Source organism: Zonotrichia leucophrys, chromosome Z, assembly GCF_028769735.1.
Source record: "Zonotrichia leucophrys gambelii isolate GWCS_2022_RI chromosome Z, RI_Zleu_2.0, whole genome shotgun sequence".
Classification (NCBI taxonomy): Eukaryota; Metazoa; Chordata; class Aves; order Passeriformes; family Passerellidae; genus Zonotrichia; species Zonotrichia leucophrys.
Genome location: NC_088200.1, coordinates 59,239,235 through 59,259,479, shown reverse-complemented (window position 1 = coordinate 59,259,479; position 20,245 = coordinate 59,239,235). Strand labels below are relative to the sequence as shown.

Sequence of the window (20,245 nt, the reverse complement as noted above, 5' to 3'; positions counted from 1 at the left end):
AGCCCGCGTATTGAAGGACGAGAAGAGGCTTCAGTTCTTCTTTCGGTTTTTATGTTTATTAATTGTTTATCTAAAAGATGTTCTTTCAGCCGAACAGAGATCTGCTCAGCAGTCAGCCATGAGCACACAGTGCTGTCCTCCGGACCGCCACGTATCTTTATACCCATTGTTACGTGTACAATATTTATCATTTTTCCCCAATACCATTTATTCTCATTGCTGGGTGCACTCTCAGTAATAACCAATCCAAAAGTGCCACCATGGCCAAAGAAGATGGAGGAGAAGAGGAAGAAGAAGGACAGGACACACCCCAATTCCTCCATCTTACTTCTCTAAACCCCCCTGTACATAAATCCTAAACCCTGTTTCTCACCCTTTAATTAACTAATCCCTTCACCATTCACCCCGGTGAAGCCCTCATCCTTGTCGTCTCCTGTGTAGGACCAAAGTCCAGCCACCAGACACTTCTGGCAACATTCCAGGACTCCCGAGCCCCCCAAGGTGGTCTCGGTGGCTCAGCACCTCAGGACTGAGATCCTGAGATCCGACAATAGGGCAAACCACTACTGTTGTCTTGCCACTGCCTCACTATTCCTTAGGAAAATTTAAAAATCAGTGGGAAGATACAAGGAATGGTGAAGAAGGAAATAAACTCAACACAGAACCATGCAAAATAGTAGGAAATTCCAACTTAGGAAATGGAGAAAGTGAGAACAAACTCATTATAACTGGCAAAACATTTCCTCTCAGATTCAGACTAAAAAGTGCTTTAGCAATACTGCAAAGCGCAGTATTGACACACAATATGTGAAATTCTGCTGATTTCATGTGGATTCGCTTAAGAAATGCATTTAGCCTATTGGTGGCAACCACAAGTCATTCTACAGTGTCATCTCCCTGATAGCTATACTTAAATAGTTTCATCAGTTTTGCCCTTTGTCAGCAAGATGAACCAGTGATGGCTATGTAAGAGAAAGTCATTAGGCAACTCATCAGCAGGAATAAAACAAAGCCACAGGGCTGATTTTTTCTGTCTGCATACATTCCTGTGTTGTTTAGTAGTAGCAGTGAGAACGCTGCTGTGGTTTGGCTGACAAATCATTAATTGGCAGCTGATGGTAGCCCTGCAGTTTTTACTCAAACCTGAGCACAGATGCTAGCTAGCATCAGGGCTGACAGTTCTGCAGACCTGCTCCCATGTGCTAAGCACCAGCACCAGGAGACCACAAACACATGCAGTCCACACATTGTGCTGAGAACAGTCAAGGTACGATTCTCTCCAATCCTCACTCCTAAATTATACACCCAGTCTCGGATCCAAATAAGTTGATAGTAGTTCAATGACTTCTTGTTTTGCCTTCACTTGTTACTTGACACTCATTTGCATGATTTTATGCATGATAACAGGAACATGTACAGGAACATTTGAATATTCCAACAGGAATATGTTGGGATACAAAGGCTTTATTTAATGTTGAGCATATAGGCTAAAAACAATATAGTTAACAACTGAAATATACCATCATCCCTGAGCAGATGTAAGCCCCTTCTCCAAAGACAAACATTAGCTACAAGGGCACCGACTGTTAAATTATCTCAGCATGTACTTATAAGAACTGAATTATACAACCATAACTATAGAATTACCCTCATAAGTGATTCTTGAAGAAACTGAGGCCTTTACAACATCTAAGTTTGAAGTGCCAGAGTGTTCCCTTAAGTAAATTCTTGTGGGACGGAAAACACTCCTCTAATTTCTGGCAATGGCTTATAGCAGAAAGCTGCACATGAAGAAATGTATTTTTTAATAGGGCATTTATTGTTCCCCAGAAAGGCTAATGCGCTTAACATAAAATCAAATTAAATCCAAGTACATTACCAAAATAACTGAATTAATATAATTTATTTCACATGTCTGAAAATGAGTGTGCTCTCAGGTGTTCCTATTCTATGGTAAACAGTTCAATTATACTTACACATTTTTATGTAAATCACCGCCGTAAGAATATTCTAAAAACAAAGATAGATGGCATTTGTATGCTCTGATATTTTGTTGTTTTGTTAAAGTCACTAAATATCTCAATTTTCACACCTCGTTGTTTATTGTCACTAGAGAAGACCATTTTCATCTTTTCATCTTCCCATTGGAACATGCTCTAAACTATTTGCTTGGACTTACAATACGTGAAACAATAGTTCCCTCTTCTGGACTGAGGTAATGCTACATTTAGAATAACAGAATTCTGGTTAATGTTCACTAAAGGTGTGGGTTTTCTTCCCTAATTGAACAATCTTACAACAAAAAGAAAAGCCCTGAAGTGTATACACAAAGAAGTCAAGCACATAAAGAAAGAGAGGTGTAGAAATCAATGAAGTATTGGATTGTGGGGCTTTGCATTCGATTTCACCTAAAGGCACTGATAGCTCCAACAGATGTGAGTAAGGACCTGTCACCATTTTGATAGTGAAACATAAACTCTCCGGAATGCATTGATTCCCAAACTCCCAGGGTTTTTAAAAAAGTGGTACAAATCACTGATCTGGAAGGAGGAATTTATTTTAAACGAGTGTTTAATTCAAGGTCTTGTGCTTTTGGGCCGGAGCATCGATTACATAACCAAAGATCAGCTACTACATACTAAATTTTAAAATGTAACCACCCATTGAAAGAATAGAGACAATGGATAGAGGAAGTAGTAGTGAAAAAAAAAAAAAAAAAAAACCTCAAGTTCCAGATTCACAGAACATGCCCTCAAAGACACCAGTTGTTATCCCCACCTTGAATAAAGCATCAGGAAGCAAATTTCTGAAGGTGCACAAGTGCCTTAAACTAACTAATGCTCTCTCACAAGTGTTTTTCTGTGAAAAGCAGGCCAGTACAGCAAAGTACCAGTATGGAAGAGTTGAAACTCTAGGTTACCTACAGCTGGAGACAAATGGCAGGTACAGAGTCAATCTTGTGAACAAAGGGTGCCAAACTCACCTCTGGAACAACACTTTCAAGGAAGTTCACTCTGCTTCTGGAACAACACTTTCAAGGAAGTTCACACTAGGAAGTTCAAGCCTTGCTCCACAGACCTCCATGACTCTTGCCTTGTCTGGCAAGGTGAGTCTGGGAAAAAAACTGATGGTCTCTGCAGAACAGGGCCTGTATTTGAACCACAGCAACTGTTACTCTTGATGAAAATATCCCTGAACAGAGGTTGCTCAAAATACCCTCTTTTTGAAACAAGAGCCCCCCTGAGAATCTGCAGTGGTTCACATGGAGGTGGGAGAGTGAAAACTATCAGTCCCAAGTCCAGCTGTATAGGTGTAATAGAGATCAGCCTGTCCTAACCATCAGGAAATTTTATTGAGTACTCTGTGAACTCTAAGTGGTCCCACTGGATCTCCTAGAGCCTGGGCATACTCCAGTAAAACAGGCAGAAGAGACCAATAGGTTTAACTTCCATCTCTTCAGTGCTTAATTGGGTTAATAATTGACTGCAGAAAAACACAGTGAACTTTACCAGGGTGGTGGCCTTTCTTCTCTGATGTCTAAAAGATACTGTTCCAAGAGCCACATACTCCCAAAATTAGTGTTACAATGCTTGCTGTTGCAATAATCAATAAAATCTCCTCTCCACACATACAGAGGAGCCTGCAGCTAAAACAGTCCTGTGAGAGGAACATATTCTATAGCAACATAGTCAGCTTTAGGTAGCTGAAAGGGCTTCATGTTTGGTATACTGACCTGCTCCTTTCTGGTATTGAATTCAAATGAATAGCGAAACAATTCTGCTACATTTACCTTCCAATGGGGAGAGAAGCATGTTTTATATTCTTTTCATGAAAGGATCTGATGCCTGTTCCATCACTGTAAGATGAATCAGTTTCCATGAACCGTGAACACAGTGATTTGCTCCCTTCCAGTGATCATTTGAAAAAACTAAGGTTTCTTCTTTCTGTATGATTGACAATTCCACTGACTGCACCTGATTTTCATTGTCTCCTTATGATGATGAAAATAAAAAATTCTCAAGCCTTTTTTTCACTTCCAGAGGCTTCCAAAGCTTCCTAAAAATTGTTTTAACCCTCTAGGCATAAGGGTCAGAGACAGAAGCACTCTAAGAACCTGAGTGTGAACTGCTATGATCCACCTCTGAGGTCCTAAAAACAAGGTCCCCAGATGGGCCATACACTCAAGAGCTGGGCTCAAAGACCATTGTGTGTCCCTTTGAACTCAAAATATTCTTTGGTATGGCAATTATTTCCCGTTTCACCACTCCTCTCAGAAAAAAGGCAAGCATTCTCACCTGTGCCTCACTTTTTCAGTGTACTTCCCTTCCCTAAAAATGTATTTGGCTTGAGAAGGAATGCACTTTTAACTTTACCACCAGCAAAAGCAATTGTGGGTTTATGAGCAGACAAAATTTATGTGTGTAGAAAAATGTGTGACACGCTTCAAATCAGAGTAACTGAGCCTTAGGAAAACACAGTCTCTCCCTTGAATCTATTTTCAACCATTTTCAGCAGCAATAGAAAGTAAAATCAGTTCCTTATTTTGCACCTTGTTGTAAATGCTGCTACTTCTACCACTTTTCCAGCTGGGACAAAGCATCTTGTGCCTTTCTTCATGAAAATAATGCTTGAGCAGAATTTCATTTAAATCTTCCCAAAGATTTCATTTGCCTCACAAATCACAGTGGACATAATTTTTGCAAAAGGCTCAGGTAAACGCACATGAAAAAGTTCTGTAGGAACATCTGTGTGAAAATTGGAGAATACATAGTCCTGTGCCCTGTCAAAAAAATGTACCGAAACATTTTGCATCACAATCAGATACACTGTACTTGACCTAGAAATTAAGCTTTCCAGATTACATTAAGTCAAAGAAGCTTAGGTGTTCTGTAAGGGCTATCAGTAGGAAGTAAGGTTTGATTCAAAATACATTACCTTCATTTTTAGGTGATTCTACCCTACAGACTACCCCTCAGGTTTACTCACCAGAATTTTTTGTTCCTTGCTCAAATTTGCTCACATCAAGTCCTGCAGAGATATGGAATCAGTGCAAAGATTCAACTTTGGCATTTAAAGACCTGAAGCTGAGTTAAGGTAGTGATGGTATTTTCCCATAAACCTTGCAAGACCTGATCAAATATACCACGTGAGTCAAGACAGTGAAAATATAAAGCATCAAATCCAATACAAAGAAGAAGCCCAGTTGTTCACTCTAATAAAAAGAGAGAAGAATATGAGGCAACATCCAAAGCAGATGAAGGCCCAAGCTCTCTACTGTTAAAGGAAATAAAATTATGCTGCCTCTATCTACTTCTAATGCCCCTCACATATGCTATCCATTTCTCATGATTAAGCACTGAGAAAGATGAAAAACACAGATAACTTCTGCTATTATGGCCCTTCCTCTGAGAATCCTCAAGGGGTGTTTGTGGTGTGATCATAATTACTGGATGTGCAAATTTCTACTGAAGATAAAACACACTAAAACAAGAGGTGAGAAAATCAGAAGAGGAAACAATCTTCATTTATGTATGCATTCATTTTAAGAACTTTCCTAAACAGATTATTGTGCATCATTTTTCCACAAACAAGGATTTGGACAGAACTGGGCATAATGTTTGCCGTGTTGTGACACAGAAAATTAAACTCATATTATTTTCCTCTAATTCTCCACAAAGATCTTACTCAGGAGAGTGTACTTTGCTGACAGAAGCAGCAGTTGCCAGCAGCTCAGAGGAGCAGAATTTTAAGTGTGATACCTCTAACCATGTAGTCTCAGTCCCAGCCTTGTCAGGACCAACAGAAAGGGGTTTCCTAGGGGCATGTGAGCCACTTAAAACAACTGGAAGGAAGTGACAAGTCATAGATAGAGGACAGTGCTGTCCACTACAGGGGTCAGAAGTCCCATATCTGCTGATCAGATTTATCTTTTAGGGAGGTTTGCTGCTTATGTGGGCCTTTCGCTGATAATGTTGTGCAGAGGCTACCAAGGCTTATCAGCCTGTCTACTGTGCAGTGGTGCCTTTCCATGTGTGTACCAAAGACACCACCAAGGGCAACCTGAGAATTATCAAATGTAACTAGCAGGCTAGAGGGGAGCTGCTGAAGAGTGTGGACACCCAAGTGGTTTTCTCCACTGTGCCCAAAGAGGACTCAGCAGAAACTGCATGAACCACTGGTTGCAGAACTGCTGCTCATAGCAGACTTCTGAGTCCCACAGCCACAGCAGCCATGGTGAGAATCTGAAGGACATAACCAGGCTCCAAGGAAAGGGAAAGCTGGCAGAGAAAAAGAGATGTTGTTGAGGTAGATAAGCAGATACCTGCTGTATACCATATTAGGGAGCATCAGGTTAAGGTATGCTTCAACATCCTGTATGTACACAGGTTTGTGGAGCCAGATGGGTTTGACCCAAGTGAGCTGAGGCAGGTGAAGGCCAGTGGCATTGTAAGGCCACTCTCAGTGTCCTTTGAAAGGTGGAGGTGAGTGGGAAAAGTTGCAAATTACTCTCAGCCCTGCCTTCTAACCATGTAAGAAGATACAGCCTCATGCAATCCTTTGGAAAATGTTGGAGAAAATCCTCTTGGAGAGCATTTCCAACAGCATGAAGAATCAGAAGGTGCTCAGGAGTAGTCAGCCTGGATTTCTGAGCAGAAAACCAAAAACTGTTTACAAAACAAATCCAAAACTGTTGAACTTCTCCCTTAGTGACCTGCAGGATGGGACAGCACAGACTCAAGCAAGTTCAGAGAGCATATAAAAGTGGAAGGAGTGGAAGGTGCAGTAGACAGCTGTGCTGCACTTCAGGGGAACCTCAACAGGCAAAATGCAGAGCTGGACAGGGAGGAATGTGACAAAGAACAGCGAGAGCAATTGCACCATCCTGCAGGTAAGGAGGAGTAGCTCCACGCACTGGCACATGCTGGGGACTTGTGAAGATGACAAGCAGCTTTGCAGAGAAGTTCTGTGAGGTCCTGCAGGACACTAAACTGAGTTCAAGCCAGCAGCACTGGCCTTTTGTAAAAATGACCAACACTATCCTCAACTGTATTTAGGAGTGCATTAAGAGCAGCTCAGGGGAATCTGTCCTTCCTGTACCCTCAGTGCTGGTGAGGCCATGTGAGGAGTGCCAAGTCCAATCCTGGGCTCCCAGCAGAGACAAGTTGTAGACAGACTGCAGTGGCCCCAGCACAAGCCCAGAGATCCTGCTCTGAAATAGTGCTACAGCATGTCCAAGAGGCAATTCCTGATACTGCAACTTCACTTCAGTGCCCCCCTGCAGCTTGCAGCCACCCTGTCCTAGGGAAGGATGCTACCCAGCCCAAGACAACAAGGGGGATCTGCTTCTTCCCACTGCAGGGCAAACGAGGGGGCATCATCTCCATGCTCTCCTCTGCCTGCAGCTCCTTGACCACACCAAGGGTACAGCCTTCCAAAAAGAGAAATAAAATGAGAATGACAACTACTGTCTGTGACAGTGGTCATAGGGGTTTTCAGGTGAAGGAAGAGATGAGAATGTTGATTCTATGTTCAGAAGGCTTAATTTATTATTTTATTATATATATATTGCATTGTAACTATGCTAAAAGCAACAGAAGGAAAAGGTTTCTTCAGAAGCTAGCTAAGCTAAGAATAGAATAGAAAAGAATGAATCACAAAGATCTGTGTCTCGGACAGAGAGAGAGCCAGCTCTGCCATGAGTGGCCACTAAATCAAAACATCTACACAAGACCAATCACGGACCCACCTGTTGCATTCCACAGCAGCAGATAACCATTGTTTACATTTTGTCTCTGAGACCTCTCAGCTTCTCAGAAGGAAAAATCTTAAAAAAAAAGATTTTTCATAAAAGATGTCTGCAACAACTGTCTAGGTTTTATTCTGCAGTTGACAGCTGGCCTGGAGTAGAGGGTGAAGATGTGAAGTGTTGTGTTTCTAAATCCAGCAGGCAAGCTAACACTGCAGGGCTGTGTTTAACTCTGTCTTTCAGGTTAAGCAGCCCTAACACCAGAGTTGCAAAGGCGCTGCAGGCTCTTCCTCTGCCTCCCACACTAATCTGCCTGCTGCTGCCTTTTTCTAGGCTTTGGTGTGGGCAGTGAGTCTGCATCAGCCCCCGAGGAGGGACACAGTGCTTGCCCAGGCACTCTCACCAGCACAAGGTTCCTTACAAGACCAGGAGGTCACAGTGCCCTGATGACATGGCAGATGCACAAAGTTCCCAGCACAGTCTTCCTCCAGCAATTTCCACCATTATTTCTCCTTACACTGGCCTAAAATATGCTACAAAAAACATTCAAAATTGCATCTCAAATGCAGCCATGAGCATTTCTATGCCCAAAGCTGCAACTGATAAACAAACCACTACAGTGAAAGACAGCTCCAAGGACATGAGTACAGGGAATGGTTCTTCAGATTTTCACCACAGCTATCATGCCCATGGGAATCAGAGCATTTAACAAAACAACAAAAGGAGCTTTAAAGAGAGCTTCAGACTTGAGATGGCTTCGGACCACACTTTTTTTTTTCCTGGTGACTGGAGATGCCCAGCATCATGACAGTAAGCATAATGGGAATTTTGCTTGTATTGTGACGTAGCTGGAGGTTGCGGATGCTATCCTGTGCTTTTTCTGTGCTGCTTCAGTCTGCTAAATCAAAATCTTGTCTTCAAATAAATAAATTTGGTAATAACACATTAAACCCTCCTTATGTGGAATATCTAAAAGAGCCTGGTCAGAGTTGTACTGCACAAGAGAAGAGCTAGGACTGCAAGACAGCAGTCTAGACACCTCACCACACAGAATGCATCTCCAGCAGCACTGAGTTTACTCAAGGCAACACACACAGTAATTCAGTGTGCAATGGCCACCCCTTTGTGGTATCAAGAGCAACTGGGAACGATGCAAAAAGAAAGGTCCATCTGCATAATTCTGTGTACAACCCACCCCCTAATGTAAGGCCACAGCTTGACACAAGCAAAAGAAACAGTAGGTGACACTCCTTTCTGCCCTTGATTAAGCTTAAGTTTCAGTCACTTCAAAAATACAATAATAAAACAACAATCTTGCATGTATAAAAATGCAAAACTCTAAATATATTTATTATTCAGTTATATTTGCTTTTCATTGCACAGATTTGTTTTTTATCCCCATGTTCAACAGTTTTTTACAAAGCTTTTAGGAGTTTTGAAACTTAGAATGATCACTCAATACTATTTAGGCACAGATCATGAATGCAAAACTCCATTTCCTCGAGGTTTTTTCCAGTGAAAGATTAGTGGTTGCAGTTAAGCTCCAAATTTAAATACATTTCACAGTCCACGCTTTTACAGGCATATCGTCTAAAAAAGAAGTTTTGATTAAATAGACTCACCACAGTTTAATAAAAGCACCTTCTTTTCCATAAATCAACAAAACCCAAGGAAAAAAACCATAGTGGCCAACCATTTTCTATGCTAGCCAGTCATAGATTAACAAAGAAACAGTTCTCAAGAGGATGTAACAATCCCCTGGAAAAATTACTTTACTTTGGAAATAATTTAAATTATTTCATATTTAAAAAAATAAGCCAAAAAAAAAAATACAGCCAATAAAACACATCTGGTGAAAAGGATTTGTCCTAGACATATTGCCTAGTTGATTCCATGATTTCTATGTGCCACAATAGAGGTGCACAGTTACAGGTTAAACAGTGTTTGCTTGCTCTGCCTGGGTTTAAGACATGTCCATAAGGTCCAGCATGGAGCCAGAGAGCTGGTGCTGGAGGGTGAGTGTGGCCACAGGGCTGAGGAAGGCTGAGCAGCCTGGGAGGATGCAAGGGGCTGGACAAAGCAGCTGGCAAGAGGGAACCTGCAGCTGTAGGCGGCTGCAGCAATGGGACAAGGTGCTGGCGCCTGGGTGTGAAGGGAGCAGCAGCTGCAGGCATTAAGGACAAGTGATATCCCAGCAACCCTGCAGGGCTGTTCATGGCTGGCCCTGTGATTGACACAAATCTTCTAGCACCATTGCTGAAACGCCTGCAGTGGGCTGGGGGTCCAACTCCCTACTCATTCTTTTAAACCTTCCCAGCAAGATCCCCCACTGTCAGCACTGTGGAGCTTTAAATGCTGTTCTCAGTCTCTAATGACCCCCAGTTGGCTGCAGCTGGTCTTTGGCAGAAGAAGGGAAAGAAGGCCACTAACTCACATGACACAGAGACTCTTCAGCTTCTCTGGCAAGAACTAGCTCACACCATGACCTTTTTAAAGCAAGACATCCAACACCAACTCTCCTTTTCCTATCACAAGAGTGCTGGCCCTTGGCACCCCTAGAGTGGGACTATCCCCAGCACCAGGTCAGGGCAGCCACGGCTTTCCCAAAGCACTGGGGGCTGGGCCAAGCTGTGAGGTGAGAGGGGCGCATAAGGATCACTTTGGAGCTAGAGGTGCCTCTGAAGCTCAGCAGAGTGGACTCCCTGAGCAAGGGGACGGCAGCCACAGGAGCCACATCGCTGGGCCCAGGGCAAGAAAAGAAGCTGGTAGCTGCCTTCAGTCTCCCAGTCTCCTGTCATGTGGACGAGCAGCAAAACAGGTCATTCCTAGAGCTTAACATGTAACTTCTCCAGGAGCAGAAGAGCAAGATTTTCCAAAGTCTCTCACTAGCATTAATACACAAGCTTCTGACATTGGTGAGCAGGCAAGCAAGGGGAGCCTGAAGAAGCGCAGCAAGTCCATCAAAAACTGTCTGGTGATGATTAGGGAAATGTGACCACCACAAGCCAGGCAAGTCCATGCTGCCTGAAATATCAATTCTACCCCCAGTAAAAAACCTCGGAGGAGTTATCTGCAGGAACTAGAGTCTCCCCCTGTGTCCAGGGGTACAAAGAGCTGTAGGCCAGCAATCTCATTAATCATCTGTGTCCGTGCGGAGGTTTCTGAGCTCCAGCGACAGCTGTTTAATTTGGATATCTCTCTGGATTACCAACTCACGTAGTCGACGGATTTCTTCCTGTTGCCGGTAATACATCTGTAAAAGCTGTAAGAAGGCACACATTTTATTTCCTTTACACTAAAAAAACATAGGTTTAACATGACAATGCCATCAGAGTTGTTACATCACTTCTGAGAGAAACACCTAAGGAGGAGGCCTTCAACCAGCAGACAACACCAGCAGAGCTTCTGTTGTCCACTAGATTGGGTAGTGACTGCATGTGTTTCACAGGAAGTATTTAGAGTCTAAATTCCTGGGTCTGCCACATCTCCTTCTCTGACCTTGGACAAGTCCTTTTTCCTTCTTCCAGCTGGGACTAGCATTGTCTTTCACTATGCATGCAGCAGAGCACTCAGCTCTGCAAGGGCTGCTTCTGTAACCTTAGGGTGCCAGCTCAGAAAGACCCAGAAAATATCCTTTTTCACACCACAGGGAAATTCAGATGTGGAAATTCCTGCCCTATCAAGGTGCGGATGCTAAATTCTTGCAGAGATGAAAGGTAGGGGAAGAAAATTATTCCAGGGTTCCTAAAAGCAAACAAACTGCATGTACTTGAAAATGTCCCTGAGCTGCTAGCAGTGGGAGGCTGACAAATCACCACAGAGATGTACCACTGTGCCAGCTTTGATTACTATACTGAGAGGTGATTTTCCATTATTAAAGACAGATCATGGACCTGCCAGGATCTTTTCTAGAGGATTTCCCAGGTGCATGCTGCAGCCAGCAGCCAATCTCAACAGCACTGCACTAACACGTTGACCCTCAGCAGTGAGCTGCAGATGCAGACTCTTTCTCATGTCAGGGTCCACAGTACATCAGGCAGTTAAGACTACATGGATGCACCAGGAGTACACCCACTCCTTTCACAGAAATCTCTGCTGCCTCACCAGGCTTGCTGACCACAGTTCTCATCAAAGGCTTATCCTGCATAAACCCCAGAACCCTGAGGTCCCAAGAACCTCCTTATGCCCAGCCAGTCACCAGGCAGGTCTGCGCCACAAGAATGCCTAGGAAGTGAGAATGCTGACTGCCCCCTCCTTTCCAGACACCCTCAGCAGGGCTGTACTTCTGCTTCCTTGTGGCAGTCAGGGCAGGCAGAGTTTTTGCCACCAAAAAGAGCAAAGAGCTTGCACTGACTCAGGCCAGAAAAATAAACCATCCCTGAATTGCCACCGTGTGAATGGCATTCTTTCCTCATCTGGCTTTGAGCCTAGCCTGTAGCCCCAACACTTTACCCTAGACATTCATACCTCACTTTCAGTTTTTGGTGGTGGACACTGAAATACGTCAAACCCATTGGAGAGGCATGTTTGTTGATTTTCTGGCAGACTCTCTTCCACTTTCAGCCTTTTTCTGCCATGTTCAATCTCTCTTGGCTTCTGCTTGTCCTCCACTGATATCCTCCCTTGTGGTTCCTGTTGCTGGCTCAGGTCAGTAGCTTCTGTGAGGGGTTCTTGATCAGGAAACTGCGTCTGGGACTTCACCGTTTCAGAGCCCGGTCTCAAGGATACCAAGAGAGGCCCTAGGGAGGGAAGAGACAAGTGAGCACTCCCAAACCACACTTAAAAATCAGCACTAAGCAATTCATTCTAACAACCAGCTCTAACCATTTCATTCAGAGATAAACATAGAGGCACCTGACCAAAGCAGCTTCCAGAATTTACAGCCAACAAATTATCTTAACTTCCAGCCATATTTACTAAGCCTCTTCTTTCCCTTCTTTCCTCTTTCTCGGGCAGGTAATAGGCCAGAGAGCTGGCAGCAGCTTACCCAAGCCCAGGGGAGCATCACAAATGACACATAGACAGTCAGAAGGCTAACTAGCATAAGGACCTCCCATCTTTACTGAACTGCTTCTTTTTATACCCTGGTCAATACAGGCGGTCATTTAATACATTTCCCCTGATTGGCTAATTAACAAGACACCCATTTGTAAACAATCTTACGAGAATAACAGGAAAGCAGATACTAGAAAAACACCACCTACAGGTTGTTTTTAATAATTGGCTATAATCGTTTATCTCCAGCTCCCTAAAGTCTCTCAGGCCAATTCTGGGAAAACTTATCTAGCTTTCTCACTCTCTGACCAGGCTATCACATTCACAGGAGAACTGAAGGGCTGGAGAGCTCTCCACGTGCTGACCTTTGTTAATCCCAGCGAGCCATTCTTCTGCTGTCAGTGCCGGTTGGGCTGCTGCAGTCGGGGGGTAGATATCTGCCTGGTATGACTCCGACTGGAAACAAACAGAAGTCCAGAGTGACTATGTCAGTGAGATTTTGGCTTAAAGAGGTCATACTGGAGTGTGGTGGGGAAATGAATTTATTCCCCTTTAGCACAAGGGAGTACCATGAGCACTCACTGGCAGGGACATAAAGTCTTTTCACCTGCTCTGGACCTCTCTGCTCCTCACCTGAACTCAGAAGAATTTTATCTGGAGGCCTAATTTAATTCATGCTGGTAAGGTCTTCAGACTGGGGGAGGTTAACATAGGCTAACTCCCATGAAATCATGTTCCTGAGGATGAATACATGGATACAAAGGATGGACAAGTCCCACATCATCAGCTGATTATCAATTGACAGAAACTGGCCAAGGAGATAAAGCTGGAGGAACATGTCTGGTTGGGAGTTGCAGTGAGCATTAGTTCTCCTGTGTCTCTGAATGCAAGGAACTCATGGTTTCTTTTTATATTCTACTTTCTGGAAGTAGAAAGCACAGTACTGACATTTCCCATATACCTATGCCCACACAGTCACACAGGAGTTACCTTGGCTAGCTACAGATTCAAGGCCTGTTTCTTTCTCTAATGACACCAGCTCTGAGACTTATTCCCACATCACCCTCAGTGCAACAGGTCGTGCCTTACATGCTGCAGAACAACTGTCTGTAACACAACTCCACCCAATGGGTAGAGACCCATAGTTCCTATTTTACCAGGGTGATTCTTCCTCCTTCCACAAGAAGGTTGTTATGCCACCCAACACCAGCTCCAACCCCTCTCCCTCTTTTGTCATTATGTCAAAAAGATTCTCTTGGAGAGGTTTACAGACAGCTAGCAGACCTGGCAGCATGTCTTGGAAAGTCAGATATTAAATTGAGTAAACTCCTGAGTAACTCTCGAGTCAGCAGATAGGGTTTGTTGGCAGGGCTGCCCCAGCAACAGGCCAGCTACGCCCCCATGCCAGGAGAGAGAAAATCTCTTGTTCTACCTATTCTCATGCCCCCAAGAGTCACAGAGAGGAGGCAGTGCACCCATTTTTTCACTGATATTTGCCTCAGATAAGAACATGATCTGAGGTCAACCTACCCGTCGAGGCACAATCATGGAGATGGGCTCAATCAGGCTTTTAGTTGGAATCAGTTTGTAGAAACGGAAAATTTCACAAGCGGCCACATCAAGACCTCTCTTTGGCATCATTCCTGGGGGAAGAGCATGAAATAAATGGAGTATAAATCTCCTTAGGAAAGTTATTGTCATCAGCCACGTGAAAAGGGTCATCAAGAAATGAAAGACATCATAGCATCAGCACCACATCAGCATGGTTTGAGGTCTGCATCCAAAACTGGCTCAGTGGCACAAATGACAAGACTAAATAATTATTTTTTTTTCTGTCAGATCATGTTGTTACATACATGTGTGGGTATTATGCTAAGCTTCCTGCTCCTTATTCATTCTAATGGGCTCCAAATAGAGTGAGAAGAAGAGAGCAGAGCTGGCAGGTAATGCCACAACATTTGAGTATCAAGATCACTAGGAAGGGATTTCAGGACACTTAAACAACACCAGAATAGCTCTATATGGCTGAAATACCTTCCAGGGAATTATTCTCCCCAGTTCTGCCCCAAAACAGAAATGAGAATGAGAAGGGTGTGAACATCAATTCTGTCCATTTGTGTTTTAGGGACTGGCTAGGCCACACAAGGTCTCTAAGTTACCTGATAACCTCAGTGGATTTCTCTCTCATTAGCTTGTACAGTTCAAAGCTATAACCACATCAATTCCCTTTAAAAAAGATACCCTATGCTTGTAGACTTTGCTCCATGGCACCCAAGCTTAGTTTTCTACTAATACCCAGTGACCTCTTTAAGCAGCAGATTCTACGTGAAGGCCTGCTGCACTTTACATTATAAATTCATCTAAAAGTGAATCTAAACTCCACTCCTCCATACAGTATTTTGTTTTGATAAAATGTTAAAGGAACTTTTGTACAATAACCTTAGCAGAATGCTTGATCAGCTCAACAAAGCAGGTTAAGGAAGTAGACTTGATTCACCTTTTAGAAACACCTGTACATTTACTTTGCATGAAATTATTTTTAAAGAGACTATGACAATGAAAAATAAGGATGTTGTACTGGATTATAAAACTGAGGATTATAAAGTATTATAAAAAAAGGATTATAAAAACTGAATAACGAGGAGATCCTTACAGTTACATTTTAAGTAATATGTTCCTTTTAATTTTTTTTAAGGCAACCTGCAGGCACAAAATTCAGTGCTGCCAAATATCCATACCAATGTTCTCTATGAGCAGGAGTGTCCACAGATAGTGTGGAGGGGTGTTAATGACCCTAAAATCATGTAGAGGAGTATGACTCAGAGTAGACCAGACAAGCTTCAAGAAAGGGTTAACAATAAGGTCTGAGGACTGAAAGCTAAATTCTGTGACATTAATTAAACAGTGGGTAGTACACAGACAGGTTAATAAGCAAGGGTCTCCAAGGGAAGAGAAGTGACCTAATCACAAAAGATCTATTTCTAAAGAGGAAATGTCAGTAAAAAAGAAGGTAGACAGCAATAAAGACTGAAGGCATTGAGCTGTGAAGCATCTGTTACTACAGAAATCACAGAGTGGGAATGAAGGAAATAGAGCTCAAAGACAAAAATCCTGAAACAGACTGACAAACGGCAAGGAGCATTCTCTACTTTTAAATCCAGAATATCCTCCTTTCCACCTTGACTAGGTATGTGAGAGGAGACATAGCAGTGACTGGCAAAACTGCCCAGCCCATGCTGGCCAGAAGGGCCCTTTCCAAGCTCTGACCCTGTAATACCACCTGTCATATTTGGGTGAGCTATGCCAAGCTGACTGTAAGCACCTGTAAACCTGTGTGGAGGTTCTCCATTCTCTTTTCTAAACAGTATTTTGGATATTCCGAGACTCTGGCAGCCTCTAAAATTAAGAAACCACAATCCTCTTGTAACATTAGACATTTTGCCACTCACCAATTCCCTTCTGTGGTGAGTGAGAATGATATTCCATCAGGTAGTTCAGGTATGGTTTCTCAGGGCTTATCTCATAGTACCGTATGTTTCCATCACCCTGAAGGCAAAGAAAATCAACATCAGCCAGACTCTGCTGTTCAGCATAACAATCTGAGAAGAATTCCTGGTCCCAAGAAACCATGCAGGATCAACCATGAAACAAATTCCTACATGGGAAGGTTAGGACCCAGCTGCGTACCTCTCCACAATAAACATGGTACATTTCTAAAGGTGGTAAATGTGGCCTGATGATGAACCCTCTGGCCCCACCCCACCTGCTCATATCCTTAGGTTAAAATGCTTCAGAAGCATCTTTGACCTCAGTCTGTCACAACACAGGCTGACAGCAGAATCAAACAGGCCTGCAATTGCTGATGTGGAAAGCACTTACCTTTCCCACCACATAAAGCATGTGTGTGTCAGAGTCATAGACAGGAAACAGTAGTCCCGAGGAGCCATCCAGATCCTCCTCCAGTAAAGGCACAGAAAGGTCATTCTGGGCAGGACACAGGAAAAAGAGTCAGCTGCAATCACCTGTGAGTCACCTCACGTCCAAGACACCTCACCTGAGCCCCACCTGGCAGTGACATGTGAGCACAGTTCTGTAATGACCCACAGCCATGCACGGACTCCTGCAAAGCTCTGTGGGTGAGAAATGGGTGCTCTGTCCCAGTCCTTGTGTGAAGCTCCTACCACTATAACACCACAAGTATCTGATGGCATTTCAGGGTAGATATGGTAAGAAACACTGCCTGCCTTTACATGGGCCAGACGGCAGATGAAGGTGTCTTCAGGGTACACCTGCACCAATGGTGTAAAATTCACACTGAATTTTACTCATGTTCTCTCAAAACCTCTAGTCTAGGCAATACTTTCACAACAGTGCACCACCCACAAGAGCAGTCTGCATCAGCCAAGCAATCTCAGCATTGCACAGTGGGAAGGTGCCTGATACAAGGACAGAACCTCCCACTGGCCTTTTGCAGGTAAGCCATGTAGGAGGACACAGCACACCACTCTATATGCAAAGCTCTCGTGTCTTGTACAAAGCTATCTCTGCACTGCTGAAAGGAGTGATTTTGGGAGTCCTGACAAAGCAGACTCTGGTGTCTTATGGCTGTCCATGTGGTGATTCTCACATAAACATGTACTTAGCATAGGGTTAACACACATTTTCTCTTGCAGAACTGACCAGCTGCAGGCTGCAGTAAGCCAAGGCCTCTGTTTAGATGCAAAGACAGGTGTGGACATAGGAAAGAGGCTTGCTGGGGAGGCTCTGTGCCAATCCCTGTTCCTAAGGAGGGCTTACACACCTTGCTCCACAGATCTTTCCACTATATTTTTAAACCAAGCACGTAAAACCCTGACATGACACCCATGAAGAGTCACAGCACTACTTAGCATTGTGGAAAGCCTTCAGACAGCAGAATAGTGCTTTGTTTCTCACATGTACCAAGAAGCCATGTCCAAACATAGCCAAAACATAGCAAATTGTAGGCCTGACCTACCAGCTTTGTCTGGTAACAAAGCATGACAGCACTACGAAGAGACAAAAGATTGTGCTGCATGGTGCTTGATGCACAGAGACATGTTTAGATGCTGACAAAGTAAAAATATCTCACTGCATGTAAAAGGGCAGATGAGAGCAGCCATCCTGACAGGAGATCAGATGTCTTGGAAATGACCAATTAAGCACTACCTCAGTAGTCTACTGTCAGGAATCATCAGAAATCAAAAACACCCAACATAATTTTCTTCTTTGAGGGTTTCATCTGCGTATACTGTGTCTAGAGCTCATTTCTCTTTCCAGAACCAGTTTGCCAGTAAGACCAGTAAGAGCCATGTTAAGTCAGAGCTACAGTGACATGAGGTCCTTTGAACAATTTCTTCTTGTAGTGGGCTGTTGTGGTTTAACTCAGTCAGCAACTATGTACCATGCAGCCATTTGCTCACTTCCCCTTGGTAGGATGGAGAAGAGAATCAGAGAAAACTAAACCCATGGTTGAGATTCAAACAGTTAAGTAATTGAAAAGAAAAAGCAAAAAAAACAACAATAACAATTGTAATGAAAAGAAAAGGGAGAGAGAGGGATAAAACTCAAGAAAAATAAGTGATGGACAACACAACCACTCACCACTCGCTGACCAATGCCCAACCAGTCCCTGAGTAGCAATCCATGGCTCCTGACCAAGTCCCCCCAGTTGAGCATGACGTTCTATGGTATAGAATATCCCTTTGGCCAGTTCAGATCAGCTGTCCTGGATATCCTCCCTCCCGGTTTCTCGTGCACCTGCACACTGGCAGAGCATGAGACACTGAAAAGTCTTTGACTTAGGGTAAGCACTACTTAGCAACACCCCAAAATGTCAGTGTGCTTTCAACGCTAAATCCAAACCACAACCGTATGCCAGCTACTAAGAAAATTAATTCTATCCCAGCCAAAATCAGGACATGGGCACAGCATTCACTTTGCTTTCTTAGGCTTCTATGTTGAAAACCTCTCCAGAAACTCAGTTATGTCTCACACCAGTAAGACCTATCACCACTCAAGAATCTGACAGATCACTTCTGAATTCCTGTTATAAATTAATTCTTGTGTATGTGGCAGGTGGAAAGTTAGTGACAGCAAAAGAGAGAAAACAGAAGCTGGTAGGGTTAAGATTTTTGATCCAACTCACTTGATCCCATAATGCAATTTGCCTATTATTCCACCGAGACGTTCCAGTAGAAAACAGCATTTTCATGTTTCCGAGGAATGAGACTTTATTGACTCTGTGAGACTTATAGCTTCCTTCCTGTGGAAGAGAAAGGACACTGCTTGAGTAAGACAATATCTGTTGCATAGTGACATTTCATGTTACCTGACAACTCTCATTCACTCACATCTGAAAGATCTGCTCAGCCCAGCTGAACAATGGTGAGCAGGATTTCACAGGCATCTGAAAATAGTGGCCTAAACTCCTCAGGATCATTCCCAAAATCTCAACAACACATCATAGAATATTCTGAGTTGAAAGGGACACACAAAGATCATCAAGTCCAACTCTAAAGCGAATGGCCCATACAGGGATTAAACCCACAATCCTGTCAACACCCTGCTCTGACTTGCTGAGCCAGTCTCACCTCTCTAGCTGTTGATTCACATATTTGCAAGACAGCAGTCTTTAGTAGTTCCAGGCAGGACTTTCTGTGTACATAAACCTCTGCAAATAGCTACAAAATGCAGCCAGCAGCACCTAGCCAACAAAATCCAGGCAACAAGAACAACTATTGAGATATTTGTCATTGGGACAAATGTACACTTGAATCTACCTCTCCACCTGATCTCTACATTCCCTCCCATGTCCCTCAGAGGGCTGCAGGAGGTACCTATGAAAACAATACAATCCAAGTAAGGTTTCAAGGAGCAAGGAATATTGTATCAAGACACAAAATCCCTGTTTTCAACAATGACAACAAGCATTCTGTGGAAAGTAGAAGGGAACAGCACTATATAGTGCCTTGGGCAATGCAGATGCATCGTCTTTTATGGCAATGAAGGTACTGAGGAGAGGAAACACTCCAAGAGGTGAGATCAGATGGACCATAGACCTCTGAACCCAACCTACCTGTAGGACTGTTCCAGCACGAGGGTCTATCACACGTATCTTTCTGTCCCTGCAAGCAGTGGCAAGGAGACTGCCATCTGTGTTGAATGACATGGAGAGGACCACATCTTTGTGAGCATCAAGAATCTTCACTGGGTTTGAAATAACAGTGTCCATGACATCAAGGTTCCAGATCATTATCTGGAGCAAAAATAATTTTAAAAAATCAGTCCTTTGCTGCCTCACACCCAGGACTTTGTGCACTCTATTCACTTCTTCATCTTTTCTCTACATGTGTAGGTCTTACCATCATAAGTGATTGTTCTCCAGCACTTAAAATAATTCCTGATACTAACAGCAACGTATCAGTGTCAGCTAAGAATGTCCAATATTTTAATTTCCTTTGAAACCACATTTTGTACATAAAA

General features: G+C 43.3%; 1 protein-coding gene across 1 annotated transcript in view; it reads right to left on the bottom strand.

The window, feature by feature from the left end:
- Positions 1 to 9,131: 9,131 nt before the first annotated feature.
- The window catches only part of CORO2A (coronin 2A), a 56,966-nt gene continuing 45,852 nt past the window's right edge, over positions 9,132 to 20,245 (bottom strand). The window contains exons 5-12 of the mRNA XM_064736736.1: positions 19,839 to 20,018; positions 18,909 to 19,025; positions 16,622 to 16,726; positions 16,192 to 16,288; positions 14,273 to 14,385; positions 13,108 to 13,198; positions 12,215 to 12,486; positions 9,132 to 11,009 (exon numbers count right to left, since the gene is read on the bottom strand). Of these exons, the coding sequence (XP_064592806.1) occupies positions 10,881 to 11,009; positions 12,215 to 12,486; positions 13,108 to 13,198; positions 14,273 to 14,385; positions 16,192 to 16,288; positions 16,622 to 16,726; positions 18,909 to 19,025; positions 19,839 to 20,018 (1,104 nt within the window). The 3' untranslated portion in view covers positions 9,132 to 10,880. The remainder of the gene's footprint in view (positions 11,010 to 12,214; positions 12,487 to 13,107; positions 13,199 to 14,272; positions 14,386 to 16,191; positions 16,289 to 16,621; positions 16,727 to 18,908; positions 19,026 to 19,838; positions 20,019 to 20,245) is intronic.